Below are 17,078 nucleotides of genomic sequence, written 5' to 3' on the forward strand. Positions count from 1 at the left end.
ACAAATGACAACAAAAAGATGATGACCCAAATGCCATGGGACTCAGCAAAAGCAGTTCTGAGAGGGAAGCTTGTAGCAATACAATCCTACCTTAAGCAACAAAAAAAAATCTCAAATAAACAACCTAACATTACACTTGAAACAACTAGAGAAAGAAGAACAAACAAAACCCAAAGTTAGTAGAAGGAAAGAAATCATAAAGATCAGAGCAGAAATAAATGAAATAGAAACAAAGAAAACAATAGCAAAGATCAATGAAACTAAAAGCTGGTTCTTTGAGATGATAAACAAAACTGATAAACCTTTAGCCAAACTCATCAAGAAAAAAGGGAGCAGACTCAAATCAACAGAATTAGAAATGAAAAAGGAGAAGTAACAACTGACAGTGCAGAAATACAGAGGATCATGAGAGATTACTACAAGCAACTATATGCCAATAAAATGGACAATGTGGAAGAAATGGACAAATTCTTAGAAAAGCACAACCTTCTGAGACTGAACCAGGAAGAAATAGAAACTATAAACAGACCAATCACAAGTAATGAAATTGAAACTGTGATTAAAATCTTCCAACAGACAAAAGTCCAGGACCAGATGGCTTCACAGGTGAATTCTATCAAACATTTAGAGAAGAGCTAACAGCTATCTTTCTCAAACTCTTCCAAAAAATTGCAGATGGAGGACCACCCCCAACCTCATTCTATGAGGCCACCATCACCCTGATACCCAAAGGTGACAAAGATATCACAAAAAAGAAAATTACAGGCCAATATCACTGATAAAAATAGAAGCAAAAATCCTCAACAAAATACTAGCAAGCAGAATCCAACAATACATTAAAAGGATCATACACCCTGATCAAGTGGGATTTATCCCTGGGATGCAAGGATCCTTCAGTATATGCAAATCAATCAATGTGATACACCATATTAACAAATAGAGAAATAAAAGCCATATGATCATCTCAATAGATGCAGAAAAAGCTTTTGACAAAATTCAACACCCATTTATGATTAAAAAACTCTCCAGAAAATGGGCATAGAGGGAAACAGCCTCAACATAATAAAGACCATATATGACAAACCCACAGCAAACATCATTCTCAATGGTAAAAAACTGAAAGCATTTTCCCTAAGTTCAGGAACAAGGCAAGGATGACCACTCTCACCACTTTTATTCAACATTGTTTTGGAAGTCCTAGCCACAACAATCAGAGAAGGAAAAGATATAAAAGGATTCCAAATTGGAAAGAAGTAAAACTGTCACTGTTTGCAGATGACATGATACTTTGCATAGAAAATCCTAAAGATGCCGCCTGAAAACTACTAGAGCTAGTCAATGAATTCGGTAAAGTTGCAGGATACAAAATTAATACACAGAAATCTCTTGCATTCCTATACACTAATAACAAAAACTCAGAAAGAGAAATTAAGAAAACTATCCTATTTACCATTGCAACAAAAAGAGAAAAATACCTAGGGATAAACCTACCTAGGAGGCAAAAGACCTGTAATCAGAAAGCTATGAGATACTGATGAAAGAAATCAAAGACGACACAAACAGATGGAGAGATATACCATGTTCCTGGACTGGAAGAATCAATATTGTGAAAATGACTACACTACCCAAAGCAATCTACAGATTCACTGTAATCCCTATCAAATTACCAATGGCATTTTATAAAGAATTAGAATAAAAAACTTTACAATTTGTATGGAAATACAAAAGACCCCGAATAGCCCAAACAATCTTGAAAAAGAAAAACAGAGCTGGAGGAATCAGGCTCCCGGACTTCAGACTATACTACTAAGTCATTAAAACAGTATGGTACTCGCACAAAAACAGAAATATAGATCAACGGAACAGGATGGAAAGCCCAGAGATAAACCCAGGCACCTATGGTCACCTAATCTCTGATAAAGGAGGCAAGAATATACAATGGAGAAAAGATGCTCTCTTCTATAAGTGGTGCTGGGAAAACTGGGCGACTACATGTAAGAGAATGAAATTAGAACACTCCCTAACACCATACACAAAAATAAACTCAAAATGGGCTAAAGACCTAAATGTAAGGCTGGACACTATAAAAGTCTTAGAGGAAAACATAGGCAAAACACTCTTTGACATAAATTGCAGCAAGATCTTTTTTGACCCACCTCCTAGAGTAATGAAAATAAAAACAAAAATAAACAAATGGGATCTAATTAAACTTATTAGCTTTTGCACGGCAAAGGAAACCATAAACAAGATGAAAAGACAACCCTCAGAATGGGAGAAAATATTTGCAAACGAAGCAACTGACAAGGTATTAATCTCCAATACACACAAATAGCTCATGCAGCTCAATGTCAAAAAAAAAAACACCAGAAAACAACAACCCAATCAAAAAATGGGCGGAAGACCTATACAGACATTTCTCCAAAGAAGACATACTGATGGCCAACAAACACATGGAAAGATGCTCAACATCACTAATTATGAGAGAAATGCAAACCACAAGTACAGTGAGGTATCACTTCTCATCAGTCAGAATGGCCATCATCAAAAAAATCTACAAATAATAAATGCTGAAGAGGGTGTAGAGAAAAGGGAATCCTGTTACACTGTTGGGAATGTAGATTGGTACAGCCACTATGGAGAACAGTATGGAGGTTCCTTAAAAAACTAAAAACAGAGCTACCATATGACCCAGTGATCCCACTACTGGGCATATACCCAGAGAAAAACATAATTAAAAAAGACACATGTGCCCCAATGTTCATTGCTGCACTATTTACAATAGCCAGGATATAGAAGCAAGTTAAATGTCCATCAACAGAGGACTGGTTAAAGAAGATCTGGTACATATATACAACGGGATATTACTCAGCCATAAAAAAGAATGAAATTGGGTCAGTTGTAGAATTGTGGATGGACCTAGAGAGTCATACACAGTGAAGTAAGTCAGAAAGAGAGAAAAAAAATATCGTATATTAACGCATATATGTGGAATCTAGAAAACTGGTATAGATGATCTTATTTACAAAGCAGAAATAGAGACACAGATGTAGAGAACAAACGTATGGATACCAAGGTGGAAAGCGGTGGGTGGGGGGGGTGAATTGGGAGATTGGGATTGATTATATACAGTATCGATACTACATATAAAATAGATAACTAATAAGAACCTACTGTATAGTACAGAGAACTCTACTAAATGCTCTGTGGTGACCTAAATGGGAAGGAAATCCAAAAAGAGGAGATATATGCATACATATAGCTGATTCACTTTGCTGTACAGTAGAAACTAATACAACATTGTAAAACAGTTATACTTCAATAAAAATTAAATTAAAAAAAATTCACCAAGCTTACCAGTTGAGGCTAGTACTGTAAACTAAATAAAGCTTAATAGCTCAAGGACAATACAGTAATATAACAGAATAGAATATTTGATGCCCATAATAATGATTCTAAGGCATAAAGAATAGATCAAACTGCATTTATCATAATTTGTATAAAAGATTACAGAAATATGCATTGCAATTTAGAAGGATTTATATTAATAATGTCAATAACATTTGCATAATTGATAAGAATTCCATTTCTGACTATGCTCTTCATGCACCACACATAACTGACCTTTGACTCCTATTGACCCTACCTACTCAATCCCGACTGTACCTTCATACTCTACCTTCATACCTTCTCTGGCTTAGATCACTAAAACAGCTTTCTACCTGTCTTCTTTGCCTCCAGCCTGTGCTTTCAATTCATCCTCTACCCCTCTGCTACAATGAGATAAAATATAAACATAATCATGATACTTTTATGATTTCACTCTTTCAACAACCTCTCAGAGTCCTAAGGATAGGGTTTAATTTCTTCAGATTGACACAAAAGTTATTTTATGAAATGACTCCTATCATCTCTATAGCTTCCTTTCCTGATACCTTTCCACATTTTCCTGTGCCTAAATCACATAAAACTTTTGTCTTTTATTTCATAACATTAAGCTTTTTCACCTATTGTTCTCCTTTATCTCTCAAGTACCCTAACTCCTGGTTATCTAATAAGACTTTACTCTTCCAGGAGTTCTTCCTTGTCCTGCAGTATATGAGATGTACTTCTACAGCACCTTGTAGGTGACTCAATCATAGTATTTATTGCATAGCATTGCCATCCTTTATTACTTCACTATTAGTAAATTGAGGGCAAGAATCATGCATTTTATTTTTATCCTCTAGTATATGAAACCCAGTAAATGTTAGTTGAATGAATAAATGCTGTCCTGTACGACATTTTAAATGGTCAAAGATAACTTCTAAATATACTAAATTCCTTTAATACATTATGAATATATTATGGATAATATACCCATGGATATTTAAACCTACTGATACCTGGATTTATTTGAATCTGTTTATATTTTTTAGCTTATACCAAACTTCTATATATGCAGGTTTGATTAATATGACTTATTGCTTAAAGTATAATTCCTTCTTATTTATTCTAAGGTACATTTTTCCTGCTTCATGGGGAACTCCAAACTCCATCATTCACACGAATAGATAATGCAACTACCCCATACTTCATGTTCACCAAGTAATTCATTCTGTGATTCTCTAGGTAATTTTTTTTCTGCCTATAGGATAGGTAAGGAATCTTTTTTAATTATAGACTTTAGTGATTCTTCCTAAGTGCTTGTCTCTCATCACTTGGTAGTGTTTCCTCTTCTCTTTATTTGGGCAGTTTTCCCCATTCTGTCCTTTTCTTTCTTATTCTGCCAGTTAGTTATATAGTCTGATCATCTGAACTTTTAAGCCTACATGCTTATATTATATTGTTTTAAAACTATCTGAAGGTTCCTTTTGAGTTCTTTACTTCCTAAAATTTATTTCAACTTATTTTCCTCATGAAGTCACGTTAAATCAGATTATTGACATTTCTAATGTTTAGTGATAAAATAGGTTAACCAAAATTATTTTTTTCTCCCAATATGATGTTTAATAATTGGTACTCAATTAGCTATGCTTGCTAATGAATAAATGCTTGTTCACTAATTTATCAAAAGATAGTTCTAAAGTTGAAAATTAAAAACAATGTAGAAAATAATTTAATTTTTTTTATGTGTGTATATATTAAAATTACTTGGTCCACAAAGCAGCCTACTAGAAAGTTACCTGAGGATGTGATCCAGCAATCTATGTTATAAAACAAAACAAAAAAAGGGATGCTATGAGGCAAGAAGCTGTGGCTCCAGTTCCTGAGACCAATAAAGGGAAGTCTCAGATGCCCGTTGTGCATTAGGTCTAAAAGGTAACCTGTATCTGTTGTAGCAGTACCTAGTGATGAAAGGAGGAGGACTTGGAGGGAAACAAAGGGGACTCCACTGTATGGACACTGAGTGACAGAATGGAAAACTTAAGAATGTGATAAAAACATACAAGAAAAATACTGGCAATAGAAATGCAAAAAATAATACATAACAAGAAAATTAAAATGTGTGTGATTTTAAGTGATTAATGCAAGTAAACAAAGAGCACTTGGTGCTATGAACATCTTTTGAGTACTATTGGGGAAACAGTACTGACAATGTCAAAGTATAAATTTGTCTCTTTTTGTAGAAAAAAACAGTGTTAGGAGAATATCTCTACTTGTAGGAAAAATAGTTTTTTCTAAATTCTATGACCATAATATGAATAGACAGCATAAACTTAGATGATAAGCATAGATAGGCCAAAAAATCCATAATGATAGACATATTCTGAAATTCAGAAGTGTACAAATAATTTGGTCCCCTTTTAAAAGGTGAAATATAGAAACAAAAGATTGGTGTTTTAAAATAAATTTTTATGTGGCTTTACAAAAACAAAAAGGGTTTGTTTTTTTTTACACCTCTGTAGGGTGACAGAAAAATAAAATATAATCAAATTGTATTGGAAAATGTTCTGCCTCTTAGAATTTTAAACCAAAAATTTTCTTCTATGTTTTCTACATCAGAATTCTTATGGGTGTTTGATGAGAGAAGACAGGTTGGAACTTTATGAATCAAATTCCACATGTAAAGCCTGCTATTTCATACAGCAAGACAATTATTAGAAAATATACAACTGACAAATATTAATTTATTAATCAATAAAATAAGCTTAATGAAGAGCACTATGTGACAAATACTTCTACATGCGTTCTCAACTATTCATCTCTAATATTACCTTTTTTGCTCTATGTAACAATTCCTTGAAAAATATTGTATTAATTCCAATCATAAATAAGAAACTGAAGCTTAAAGAGATTAAATAACTTGCTCTAACTCATGGAGCTAGGATTTAAACCTAGATCTCTGATTCCAAAGCCCATGACCCTTTCAACATATGATTATTCATTTTTATTGAACTCCTATCATGTGCCTCTTATAAGCTTCAGGAGCTGAAAGGTAGGAGAAAAACAGAAATACACAAATACAAAACAAAAACAAAAACAAGCTTCATTAAATACTTTCAACTACGCCAGGCAATATAGAGCTAGTCTAAAGATAATTCAGCGCCAGAAAAAAATTACAGATAAACAATTTTGTATTCCCCAAATGGGATTTGCAACATATGCCCAATGATGTAGTAATAAATTCTAGGGCTTTTCTACTATTCACCTATTGTAGAACTATGAACAAGGTAGCAAAAACAACAATAAAAATGGCATAACCACTCTGTATTAAAAAAATCTAATAATTCAAACACATCTTGAAAAATGTCAAGCAGGGATAGGATGGTTTGCATTTTTACTTTATTTAGTTTCCAGTTTATATTAGAAAGCATCTTTTTTCATGGCAATCATTTATAAAATTTTTTTTATCATATTTCCACAATTATTCATATTTTCCCCATTTTTCTGACTGGATGAATGAGGGTAGCACATATAGAAAAATTATATATAAGTGAATAATGAATTAAAATGAAATATGTTCTATTAGAGCCTAAATGCTAATTGGTAACCTTTTATCATAAAATGTTACAAAAAATGAAGAATACTTTTTATAGTCATTTTAAGAAGTGAATATGACACTAATAAGTTCTATGACAAGAAAAGACCGCTACAGTCATGGTCAGTAAACTAGATGATACATCACTATCTTTGTGCTGTGGCAGAAAAACAATAAAATTTAAAAGCCACAAAAATATAGATCAATTTTATAGATAAAACACTGTCATGACTTAGGTTCATAAAATGCTACAAAGCAGAGAAATGATTAATTTATGACTTTGAGTTTCTATGCTTCTGAATAAAATACAGTTACTTACTTTTTTCTCCGGTTTGACTCCACAAAATATTTACGTGCTTGATTTCGACATATTTTTTGTTGCTGCAGTAAGATTTGGCGCTCTTCTTCTAAATTTTTCTCAAAATGGATTTTCATATCTCTAATGGTAGCATAAAGTTAAGGACAGTGGTTTATGTCTTTACTGGATGAGTATCAGTGCTATCTGATAAGTACAATTACAGCCTCATACTAATGATGTAATGATTTTTTGTGGAACAATTAGTATGTGTACACATCAGTGTTAGTGTATGACCGGCACATGTTTTATATAAAAAAAACTCTTGGCTTGGTATTAGAACTGAAGATACATTTTACTTTCTTTGGGGAAAAAAATTAATTACTTTGAGACATCATGAGCCCATATAAGGAGACTACATATCTTTTCATTCATCATACAGATATTTGAGTACTTATTAACAAGTTACTATCTTAGGCATGTATATAGAAAAATGAAAGAAGGTTATATCTCATTAATAGAAAGCCGATGAATTAAACGTTTCAGTAGATCCTTTAATCCATAGCATGAAAGTCATATTCAAATATTAAAAATCAAATAGCAATATAACTGGGAAGTTTGGGAATATAGTTTACTTAGTGATTTACTCATAAGTTAAAAAATAAACCATTAGGAAAACCATACACAGTAATGTTTACTCAGAATTTTGCCAAATATGGAGTATTTTAGTTATCCTAATTATCCATTCATTTGAAATTTACTGTATAAAATTCAACTTTCTTTAAATAAGTTGAATTGATATGGTTAATTGATGTCCGAGCTTATTTAGTTACATTTCAACTGGCATTAATGAATGCCTTTACCAAATTTATCACAGTATTTTTCTGTTTTTAATGATTTTCAAGTTTTAAAAAGTGGTCATTCAATTACCATTTTCAGTACCTCATCATTAGATGTAGATGCGTACAAGATTGTACTGAAGTTATTTATTGCAGGCATGCCTATTTGTCTTTTTAGAATAAATAGTGTGTTTAAATTTTCTCCCCTCAAAATAAAGGTATGAAATTCTCTTTAAGAGTTCTATTTAATCAAGATTTTTTTATATGTCATAAATATTAATGGTAAAACAGAATATAAGAAATACATTAAATAATAAATTATGCTATACATAAGTTGTTAATTCAAACTGTGTTAATTTTAGGATCCTGCAGTGCTTCAGCATCAACATAGTAAAAAAAACCTTATATATTTCAAAACAAGCACATCTATTTGAACTTTTTGGTCATCTGAAACTTTGCTAATGGGAGCTTTCAATTATGTTGCTATTTAACCATTTTTATGCCATTGCTCATAATTAATTTACCTGTATTAAAAATTTTGCACTACCTCACCATAAACAAATACACACACTCACACACAATATTTTTACTTAAAGTTTCTTTTGAAGGATTTATAAAAATGAAACAGAAAGGGAAGCAACCTGTTTTTTTTTTTTTTGTTAGCATAGAAACAGCTAAAGATTTAGCTTGTTCTTTTCTAATAGAGTACTTTATTAGAAGGAGTCAGACTTTAACAAGATGGCTAACTACGAAGTCACAACATGGCAGTGGAGTAAAGTGCAACTTCCTTTCAGGGTACCCAAGAGCAACATTGTCGGGGGAGAAAAAGGAGACATTGCTTTGGCTCAGGTGAGAAATATGCAGGACTATGATGCATGTGGAGATAATTCTCATCTCTGTTTAACATGCTTGAAGTCTCACCACAGGAACATAAAGAAAATCACAAATGTAACGTTTGTAATAATGTTCTGACAACTATATATTGTTAGATGATTTAATTAAATGTCTCTTACTCTATATAATATACACACATATTATATATAATACATGTATAATATTGCCTGCCGAGTTGTAAAAAATACTGCTGCCTTTGCATCTCTTCAAAGTATGGTATCCAAATTTAAAAAATATTAGATGGCTGGTTAAACTTTTATTTTTCATACAAGCTGTGTTGTAAAGGTAAGATATTTCCATAAGAATCACTGTTAAATACTTGTTCAAAGGAAGGTAATTTTTATATATTTAACAGTAAAATAACCAACCAACAACAAACCCAAGAATACTACGGGCACGTAATACATAATGATTATAATTTAAAAGCATAGCCTAATCTATCCCACGTCATCCTCATCTCTTCTTCTCCCAATTTAGTCTTTTTCTAATTGTAGCTCATTTAGGTTGTTTTAAATATGTTACCATCACTAATAACTATGAATCATATAACCCATACTCTTGTCAAGTTTATTAGAGCCATCCAGATTCTTTTTCTTCTTCTCTGTACCTCTCCACAGACTTGGCTCAGATGTTCTAAATCCCTTGCCTGGACTACTTCAGTAGTCTTCTAACTCATCTTATTACAGTACTCCTAAACTTGCCATCCTCCATTTGAACCTCCACAAAACCAGCTAAACAGAAATCTAACTGGGTTTCTCATTCTTTGCTATTCTCTAAAATCTCCCTATCACCTTCATGATGCATTAAAAATTTCTTGGAATATACAGCATTTTATAATCTGGTCTGTTTTTTCAACTTCATTTTTCAACATTTCCCTGCATGTCTCCGATGCTCAGCCACACTAAGATACTTATTAACAGAACAAGCCATGATGTAGTATGCCATTATCTTTTGGCACTTGCTGGCTAATTCTACTCATCCTTTCAGGGACACCTCAAGAAGTTCCTCCCCTGTGAAGCTTTTTCTAACCCTCACTGGATGACTTGACACCCTCATGGGTACGTCATATGTGTCTCCTCTGTATTTCTGTAACTCCAATGCCCGGCATGGTGCTTAGAATATGGTAATGGCTTAATAAAAGCTTACTGAATGACTTCCTTGGAGAAAATTCTCAGTAGATAAACTAGGACAAAAGGTATACACATTTTTATAGCTTTTAGTGCCTCACAGACAAATTGGTTTCTAAAAGGGTTCTATAAATCTACATGTCATTAGAAATATATGAACATGAGTTTCTACACCTCACAAGCATAAGGTAGTACTTTTTTTATAGAAAGACCGAATGGAAAGTCATGTTTTATTATGTATGTATTAGCAAAATAGAATAATTGCCATGTTGGGCAACTAATTTTTATTTTCCTCTTTGGTGAATCGTTAGTTCAGAGTCACTGGACATTTATCTATTGAGAATGTCATTTAAAAAATCAATTTCAGTAAATTCAATAGAGATAGAATAGTGTAAATATTAACCTCTATCATAGTTACTACAAGTATTTTCCCCAGATAATTTGTTTTATTTAATTATACAATTTCCCCTTACACTGAAGTTTTAAATTAATGAGTTATTTTTGAGATATTTTTCACTTGAAATTGATTCTTTCTTTTCAAAAGGTAAAGTTACTATACCTTCAAACTATGAAAGTGTTGAAGTTCTATTTTCTGTCAGTTTTCCTTTATGATTTTGTATTTATTTTTATATTTACCCTTTTTATCAGTACAAGCATATTTTGGAATTTAGTGTAAAATGTGACTCAAGATAGAGATGGTGAATTTAGACTATGCTTTTTTAGAGGTTTGACTAAGGAGACAGGAGATATTAGAACACAGTTAAAAGGGTTTGATTGTTAGTTTTAAGGATAGTTAACACCAGAGCATGTTTACAGGCTGTAGGGAAAGAAGGCTATTTGAGAAAAGTTGTAAGTAAATTGTAAGAGAGAGTTAGGATAATTTACAATCCAGGGTTACTGAGAAGAGAGGTGATGAAAATAGGGCACAAGTGAATGGATTCACCTTCTACAGTAAAAGTGATATCCCATCAGTGAGCCTGGAATAAAAACAGGGTAGGGGATTGAGGGTGGTGATGGGAGTAAGGTTTGTGTTGTTTGTTGGGAGGGACCTGAGGGAGTTCATGGCATCCATTCTCTTATGAAGTATTGTAGTAAGACAGTCTACTGCGAGTGACGGGAGGTGATCAAGATCTGGCACAGAAACTAATTAAGAGGAACAAGAGAGAACCCTGTTCTTGTTCTGGTGAAGCTGGAAACCATCAAGCTGTAGCGGTTTTGTGATTTTTCCTCTGACAGCATTTTTATTGTTGAGTGAAGGAGTAGAGAAATAGGGTTGTAGTAGTTACTGGGTGGTTGAGGAAGAATAGGAGTGCAAAGAACCAAGGATGTTGGTGAGAGAATATGTGTAGATAATTAAGAATAGGGTGTAAACTGGGTAGGGAATAAAGAGAGGCAAAGTGGGGGCTAGGATAAAATGGAAGGGGAAAAGACTGGAGATATTTATGAGAAAATAAGAGGCATAGTGTGAAGGGGACATGAAAGAACTTCACTTTTTTATTCTATTTCTATATATATTTGAATTATTTTAAGAAATTGAAATTATAGAACTTCAGCTAATTTTAATTAGATGAACTTCATAAGGCTTTGTTCCTTGCCTTTAGAGTCAGGGAATTCTAACCTGAGTGAGAGAACTTCAACAGAAAGCTGGATGGCTTCTGAGTATTGAATTCATATTTGGAAATCACATGTAGAAATTTTACCAAGCCACTTGCTTATTTTAAGTCTTCAGTTCATTTTTTAAATTTAGTCATTAATTCAATAAATTTGCACACCTACTTTGTACCAGGTATCCAATATGAAACATTACAGATACTAAGAACATCCAAAATAATACAAAAGGTGCTTAAGTGTTTCTCCAACTAGTAACATAATGATATTCTTGATTTAGTGTCATAGTCTTTATTACGTTCAAAATAATTCCTCTATCCCAATTTAAATATATATACTAGCAAATATATATATATATATAAACTAGCAAAAAGTATATATACTTATATATACATACAGATGCATATATATACACACATACTAGCAAAAGTTGTTGGATTTTAGCAAAGCTCTGGGCATCTATTGAAATGATCATCTACAACTTTCTTAATTTTAACTATATATTTATAATTCAAGTATATTTTTAGTAATACATTTCTTTATAGGAAACCAACACAATTCTGGAATTATGTCTATTTGGTTTTGTTCATTTGAGGTACTGCTAAATTTATTTACAAATATTTCCTTTGTTGTATCAATATTCATACCTCATAAATTTAAAAATATTAAGTTTATGACCATTTCACTAATGAAAATGATGGAAAGATACACTTTGTCAATGAGCCACTTACAGTGCTTCCCTATTTTCTGATTTAGCTGTAAATCAGGGTCGGTGTAATAGGAGTTCGGGGTCCAAGAAAATACAATGTCAAGGGGACAGAATCAAATCCATAAAGAAAGCAATACAGTTTATTTCAGATTACTTCTTGAGTGAGGACAGTTTTGAGAAGTAGTAAGGGCAAAAGCCAAAGTGAATGGAGTTAATAATGAATAGATGAAAAGAATTAGAAGCTGCTATTGCGGTTAGGGTTTCTGAGAAGTTGACTAAAGAAAGAAAAGACAGAAGGGTTAAAAGCTTGAGGAAAGCATGATCAGAGGGGGGGATATTTTACCATCAGTTAAGCTTTGTACATATCTGTCTTCCTCACTAGAGTTGTATCCCAAGCACCTAGTTAAAGAGCAGGCAATAAATGAAAATTGATTGACTTGCTTTTAAAAGTGCAACATCCCAGAAGTGGAAGACAATAAGGATAAGAAAATGGGGTTTAACTTGAAAAGTGAAGACACTCCATTCTCTGACAAGAACGAAGATGATTATACAGCACCATCACTACCAACCAAGTCCTTTGAGAATACAAAGGTTACACTCTAATTATCATAACATTCTCTGAAGGAATAAACATGGTTTACATATTTTGAAAACAAAACTCTTTCACTCTTTCAATTTTCTACAATGCAACCAACAGCAATCTCAAAGGTGGGCTAGACCAATTCTTAGGGACAGATCAGAGATAATCCAGTGCGAAGCCTCCGGGTTCTTTGCTTCTAATTTTCTGTCTGTTGTCTCTCTGACAACAGCCTGGGCAGAGGATGGAAAACAAAACAAATTAACCAACTGTGTTACGCTTTAGCAGCTCTGGTAAATAAATTAGGGAAGTGCTAGGTTAACTGTTAAAACGGACTGTTTCAGGAGAGCAAAACATTTTACCTATTTGTGGAATTCTTTTCTCCAAGCAGCATGATTAATCAGGGTGTGGATAATATGAAGTAAAGAGCATAATGGCATAACTTTAGAAGACAAAACAATCCCCATAGAACACACGGTTGATCTATTTGAAAACTCACAAAAAATTTACACCAAAGTTGAATGGGGGTGAGATAACAAGGTGGCCAGGAAAGCGGTCCTAGAATAGGATAAAATGGTATTTCAGGTTTAAGGGGAGCAACGACAGTTACTGAATCAAATATCCGCACTAAGATGACTAGCTAGTTTCTATCACCTTGCATCTGTGATAATGGGAATCTAATGGGAAAAAAGATGGGCCCCGCTTCCAACATCGCTACGCCGGCAGCCACGGCTGGAAGGATACAGGTAAGCGCCAGGTCGGTGACGCCCGCCGCTCAACCGAGGGCTGAGGGGGGCTCTGACGCGGGTGTCCGAGGATTCAGTGCCCAGTCTCGAGACCGCGCTCCGGGCTCCGGGCCTCCCGGTCATCATCCTTCATTCACCTCAGCGCCGCCTCTCGGCTCGCCCCCAGAGCCTCCATCATGGCAGCTCCGGCTTCCTCCTCTTCCGCCCCTCCCTGCACTCCGTCTCTCAGGCCCCGCGTCACTGCGGCGGAAAGGTTGGCCTCGGCAGCTCTGGTTCACGCACAGTGGCGCTCTTGGCTGTGGTGGCGACGGCAGCTGCAGCAGCGGCGACCTTGCCTGGCAATGGCAGAGGTGGCGGCCGCGACCCCAACGCCTCCGCCATGTTGACAGCCAACCGACACCGCGTCCTTCGCGACGGCTACCAGGGTGTGGGGGCGGGGCGCCAGAGGCAGCCAATAGGAGGAGCGGACTACCGCTTTCTCCCCCCCCACCCCTCTGAGCTGACTGTGGGCGGTGGCCGGGAACCCTAGCATCCTCAGGGACGCAAGTCTTCGCAGGAATGCGGAGCTGACTTGTTCCTCGGAGCCTGACTCCGTTCTACCTCCCTTTTTATGATGATGTTTTTGTGAGGGTATTGAGAGTGATGAAAGACAGTGAGACGCAGAATCTTCAGATACAGGCAAACGCCACCGTGGGGATTCTGAAATGATTGCCTCGGGGATAATTCAGGGTAGGATTTGTTGTTTAACTACCGAGTCCTGCTGTGGGGTCTGAGTTGTGTCTTTCTGGAGCATCACTATCCCCAAACACCATCTCTTTTAAAAGGCTTTGTGGAGTGGAAATTTCCTTTCTCTACATTCTCTCACCCACTCCCTGACGCTTCTGCCATTCCGTCTGCAAGTCGTCCTCCTTGCCATTTCCCTACTTATAACGTCGCATTTCAAAGGCTTTTAATGGTGCCAGCCTTGCTGCCAGATTCTGGAAATAGATCATCGGCGGCCAGGAAAGTAGTGCAGATTTAATTCAGTAATCTCCTGGGAAGATATGCCAAAAGAGATCATCATATTGAAATTGTTTCAAGCTCTTATGGAAAATTGGATATTTTAGCCACCAGGTTTAGTGGTTTTGCAAGTAAAAATTTGAAAAAAGGCTGAAACTCCTTTTTGGAGTTCATTTTAAAAGTACATATAAATTCTGACTGTATTTCAGCCAGGTTTTTTTGTTTTTTCTTTCTTTCTTTCTTTTTGTGTGGAAAAAACTCCCAGATTGGAAGCAGAATGTACAAACAGAATAAAAATCACTCGCCCACCATTCAAATGCCTCTGTCTTTGTGATTCAATTTGTTCATTTTTAGAGTTCAAATAATAAACTTTTCCAGTTGAAGCTATTTAAAACAGAGTTTTTGCAAAGTTGGATACAATGACTCAAATTGGAATGTGTTCTGGTGACTGAGATTCAAAAGTGCCACAACAAATCCAGTTTTGAGTTAAAACACAAAACACATAAGCCCCCTTCAGGACCATGCCAAGAGGGTAGAATAATCTTGACAAAGAAAGGCTAAATGTGTATCCTGGGACGATTAGCTATCTTTGCAAATTTTTAACTGGCCTAGTCACAGGAATTTAAGTTGATTCTATTCCCACTGCTATCATCACAAGTCTGTTTCTCCAGGGCCAATTTGAGAGAGAGTAAGCAAAGTAGGGCAGTGTAAAGTGCAAATAAAAATGAGAAGGTTGTGCTTACTGTTTGAAGTATTTGGGCATGGTTAGCCTTCCTGAAAGTCTAGTTTTTCTATATTATTAGTTGATATCTCATCACTCATAGGCACCTTATTGCTTTGTCACATGGTGTATTAGCATAACTTGGTTTCTTAGTTGCTTACAGATGTTTACTCTTATAATCATTTTTCATTCAAATATTGCTTTACAATGATATCCAAGAAAAAAGAAAATTTAAACACAATGTTACCAACTTTTTTAAAAATTACAGATCTATTTTTTCACCTTTAAATTATTTATTTCTTTCTTCAAAATTTTAAGCAGTTTTTTCATGTTTTATTTAAGTTGTACAGTCCTTTATTAAGTTGTATTGATTCTAAAAAAAGGCTTTAAGATTAAATATTTGGATAATAGAAAGATAATTTGAGACATTTATAAGTTTTTTCTCTTGGCAGGAAAGATAAGTATGATTTAAGCAATAAAAAAGAGTATGACATTAAAGTCTCTCTATTTTGTTAAAGAGACATATGAATTAAATATAATGGTTAACTTTTCACACTTCAAAAACTATAAAATAATTCATTCTTTTATGAAGGAAATAAATATTGAGCACCTACTATGTGCCAAGCACTTTCTGGGTGCTGGGATACAGTAGTGAGCAAAACTTCAAAGTCTCTATGCTCATTAAGCTTACATTTATTTTTCTTTCCTACTAGAATATATGAGGTAGTGAAAAGTGCTATGAGGAAAAATGGAGTAGTATAGAGGGATAGAGACTGATGTCAGTTCTATTTTAGATACGGTGCTCAGGGAAGGCCTCCAAGGAAGGGAAATTAGGGCAGAGGTCTGAATGAAGAAAGAAGGTTGCCACTCAAATATTTGGATGAAGAATATTATCTAGAAGCAGTGGGTACTTTAAATACAAAAGGCTCTGAGGGCAGAATTTTATTTGATATGTTCAAGGAACAGCAAGAAGACCACTGTATCTAGAAAAGAGTGGGGTAGGGGAAGTGTGCTAGGACTTGAAGTTGGAACAGTGCATGGGGGATATCCTTCTAGTGCAGTGGAGACTTATGTAGTATACAAGGGAGTAATATAAAATCCAGCTTCCAGTGGAGGGAAAGCCATTGGAGACTTTTGAGTAGGAGAATAAGATCTAATTTAATCTTTCAAAAGGATCACTCTAGTGGCTATGGAGAAGCTAGGCTACAGTCGATAAGGCTAGAAATGAGACTAGATTGAATGTTGTAATGGTAGGCTGGGTGAGAGATTATGGTGGCTTGGACTAGGATGGTAGTAATAGAGGTGGCAAGAAGTCTTCCAGATTTTAAACTTGAGCCAGTAAGATGTGTTGATGCATGGTTGTGGCAAGTGAGTGGAATTTTTTTAAAAAGTGTCAAATGTGACTCTCAGATTTGGAGCTGGAACCAACTGCCTAAAGTGTATTGCCATTTCCTAAAATGAGGAAGAGTAGGTTGAGGGTGGGAGAAAGAATAAGATTTAGGTTTCAAATATGTTAAATGTGAGATGCCTATTAGACACCCAACTTCATTAACATGGTTTCAGAAATTGTTAATGATGTTTTGTTTACAAAAGAAAATATAATAA

General features: G+C 34.8%; 1 protein-coding gene across 1 annotated transcript in view; it reads right to left on the minus strand.

The window, feature by feature from the left end:
- CEP126 (centrosomal protein 126) overlaps positions 1-14,151 on the minus strand; it is a 149,161-nt gene extending 135,010 nt beyond the window's left edge. Inside the window, exons 1-2 of the mRNA XM_032641133.1 lie at positions 13,752-14,151; positions 7,278-7,397 (exon numbers count right to left, since the gene is read on the minus strand). Coding sequence (XP_032497024.1) covers positions 7,278-7,397; positions 13,752-13,879 — 248 coding nt within the window. The 5' untranslated portion in view covers positions 13,880-14,151. The remainder of the gene's footprint in view (positions 1-7,277; positions 7,398-13,751) is intronic.
- Between the last annotated feature and the right edge of the window lie 2,927 nt (positions 14,152-17,078).

Source organism: Phocoena sinus, chromosome 8 (assembly GCF_008692025.1).
Source record: "Phocoena sinus isolate mPhoSin1 chromosome 8, mPhoSin1.pri, whole genome shotgun sequence".
In the NCBI taxonomy this organism is placed as follows: Eukaryota; Metazoa; Chordata; class Mammalia; order Artiodactyla; family Phocoenidae; genus Phocoena; species Phocoena sinus.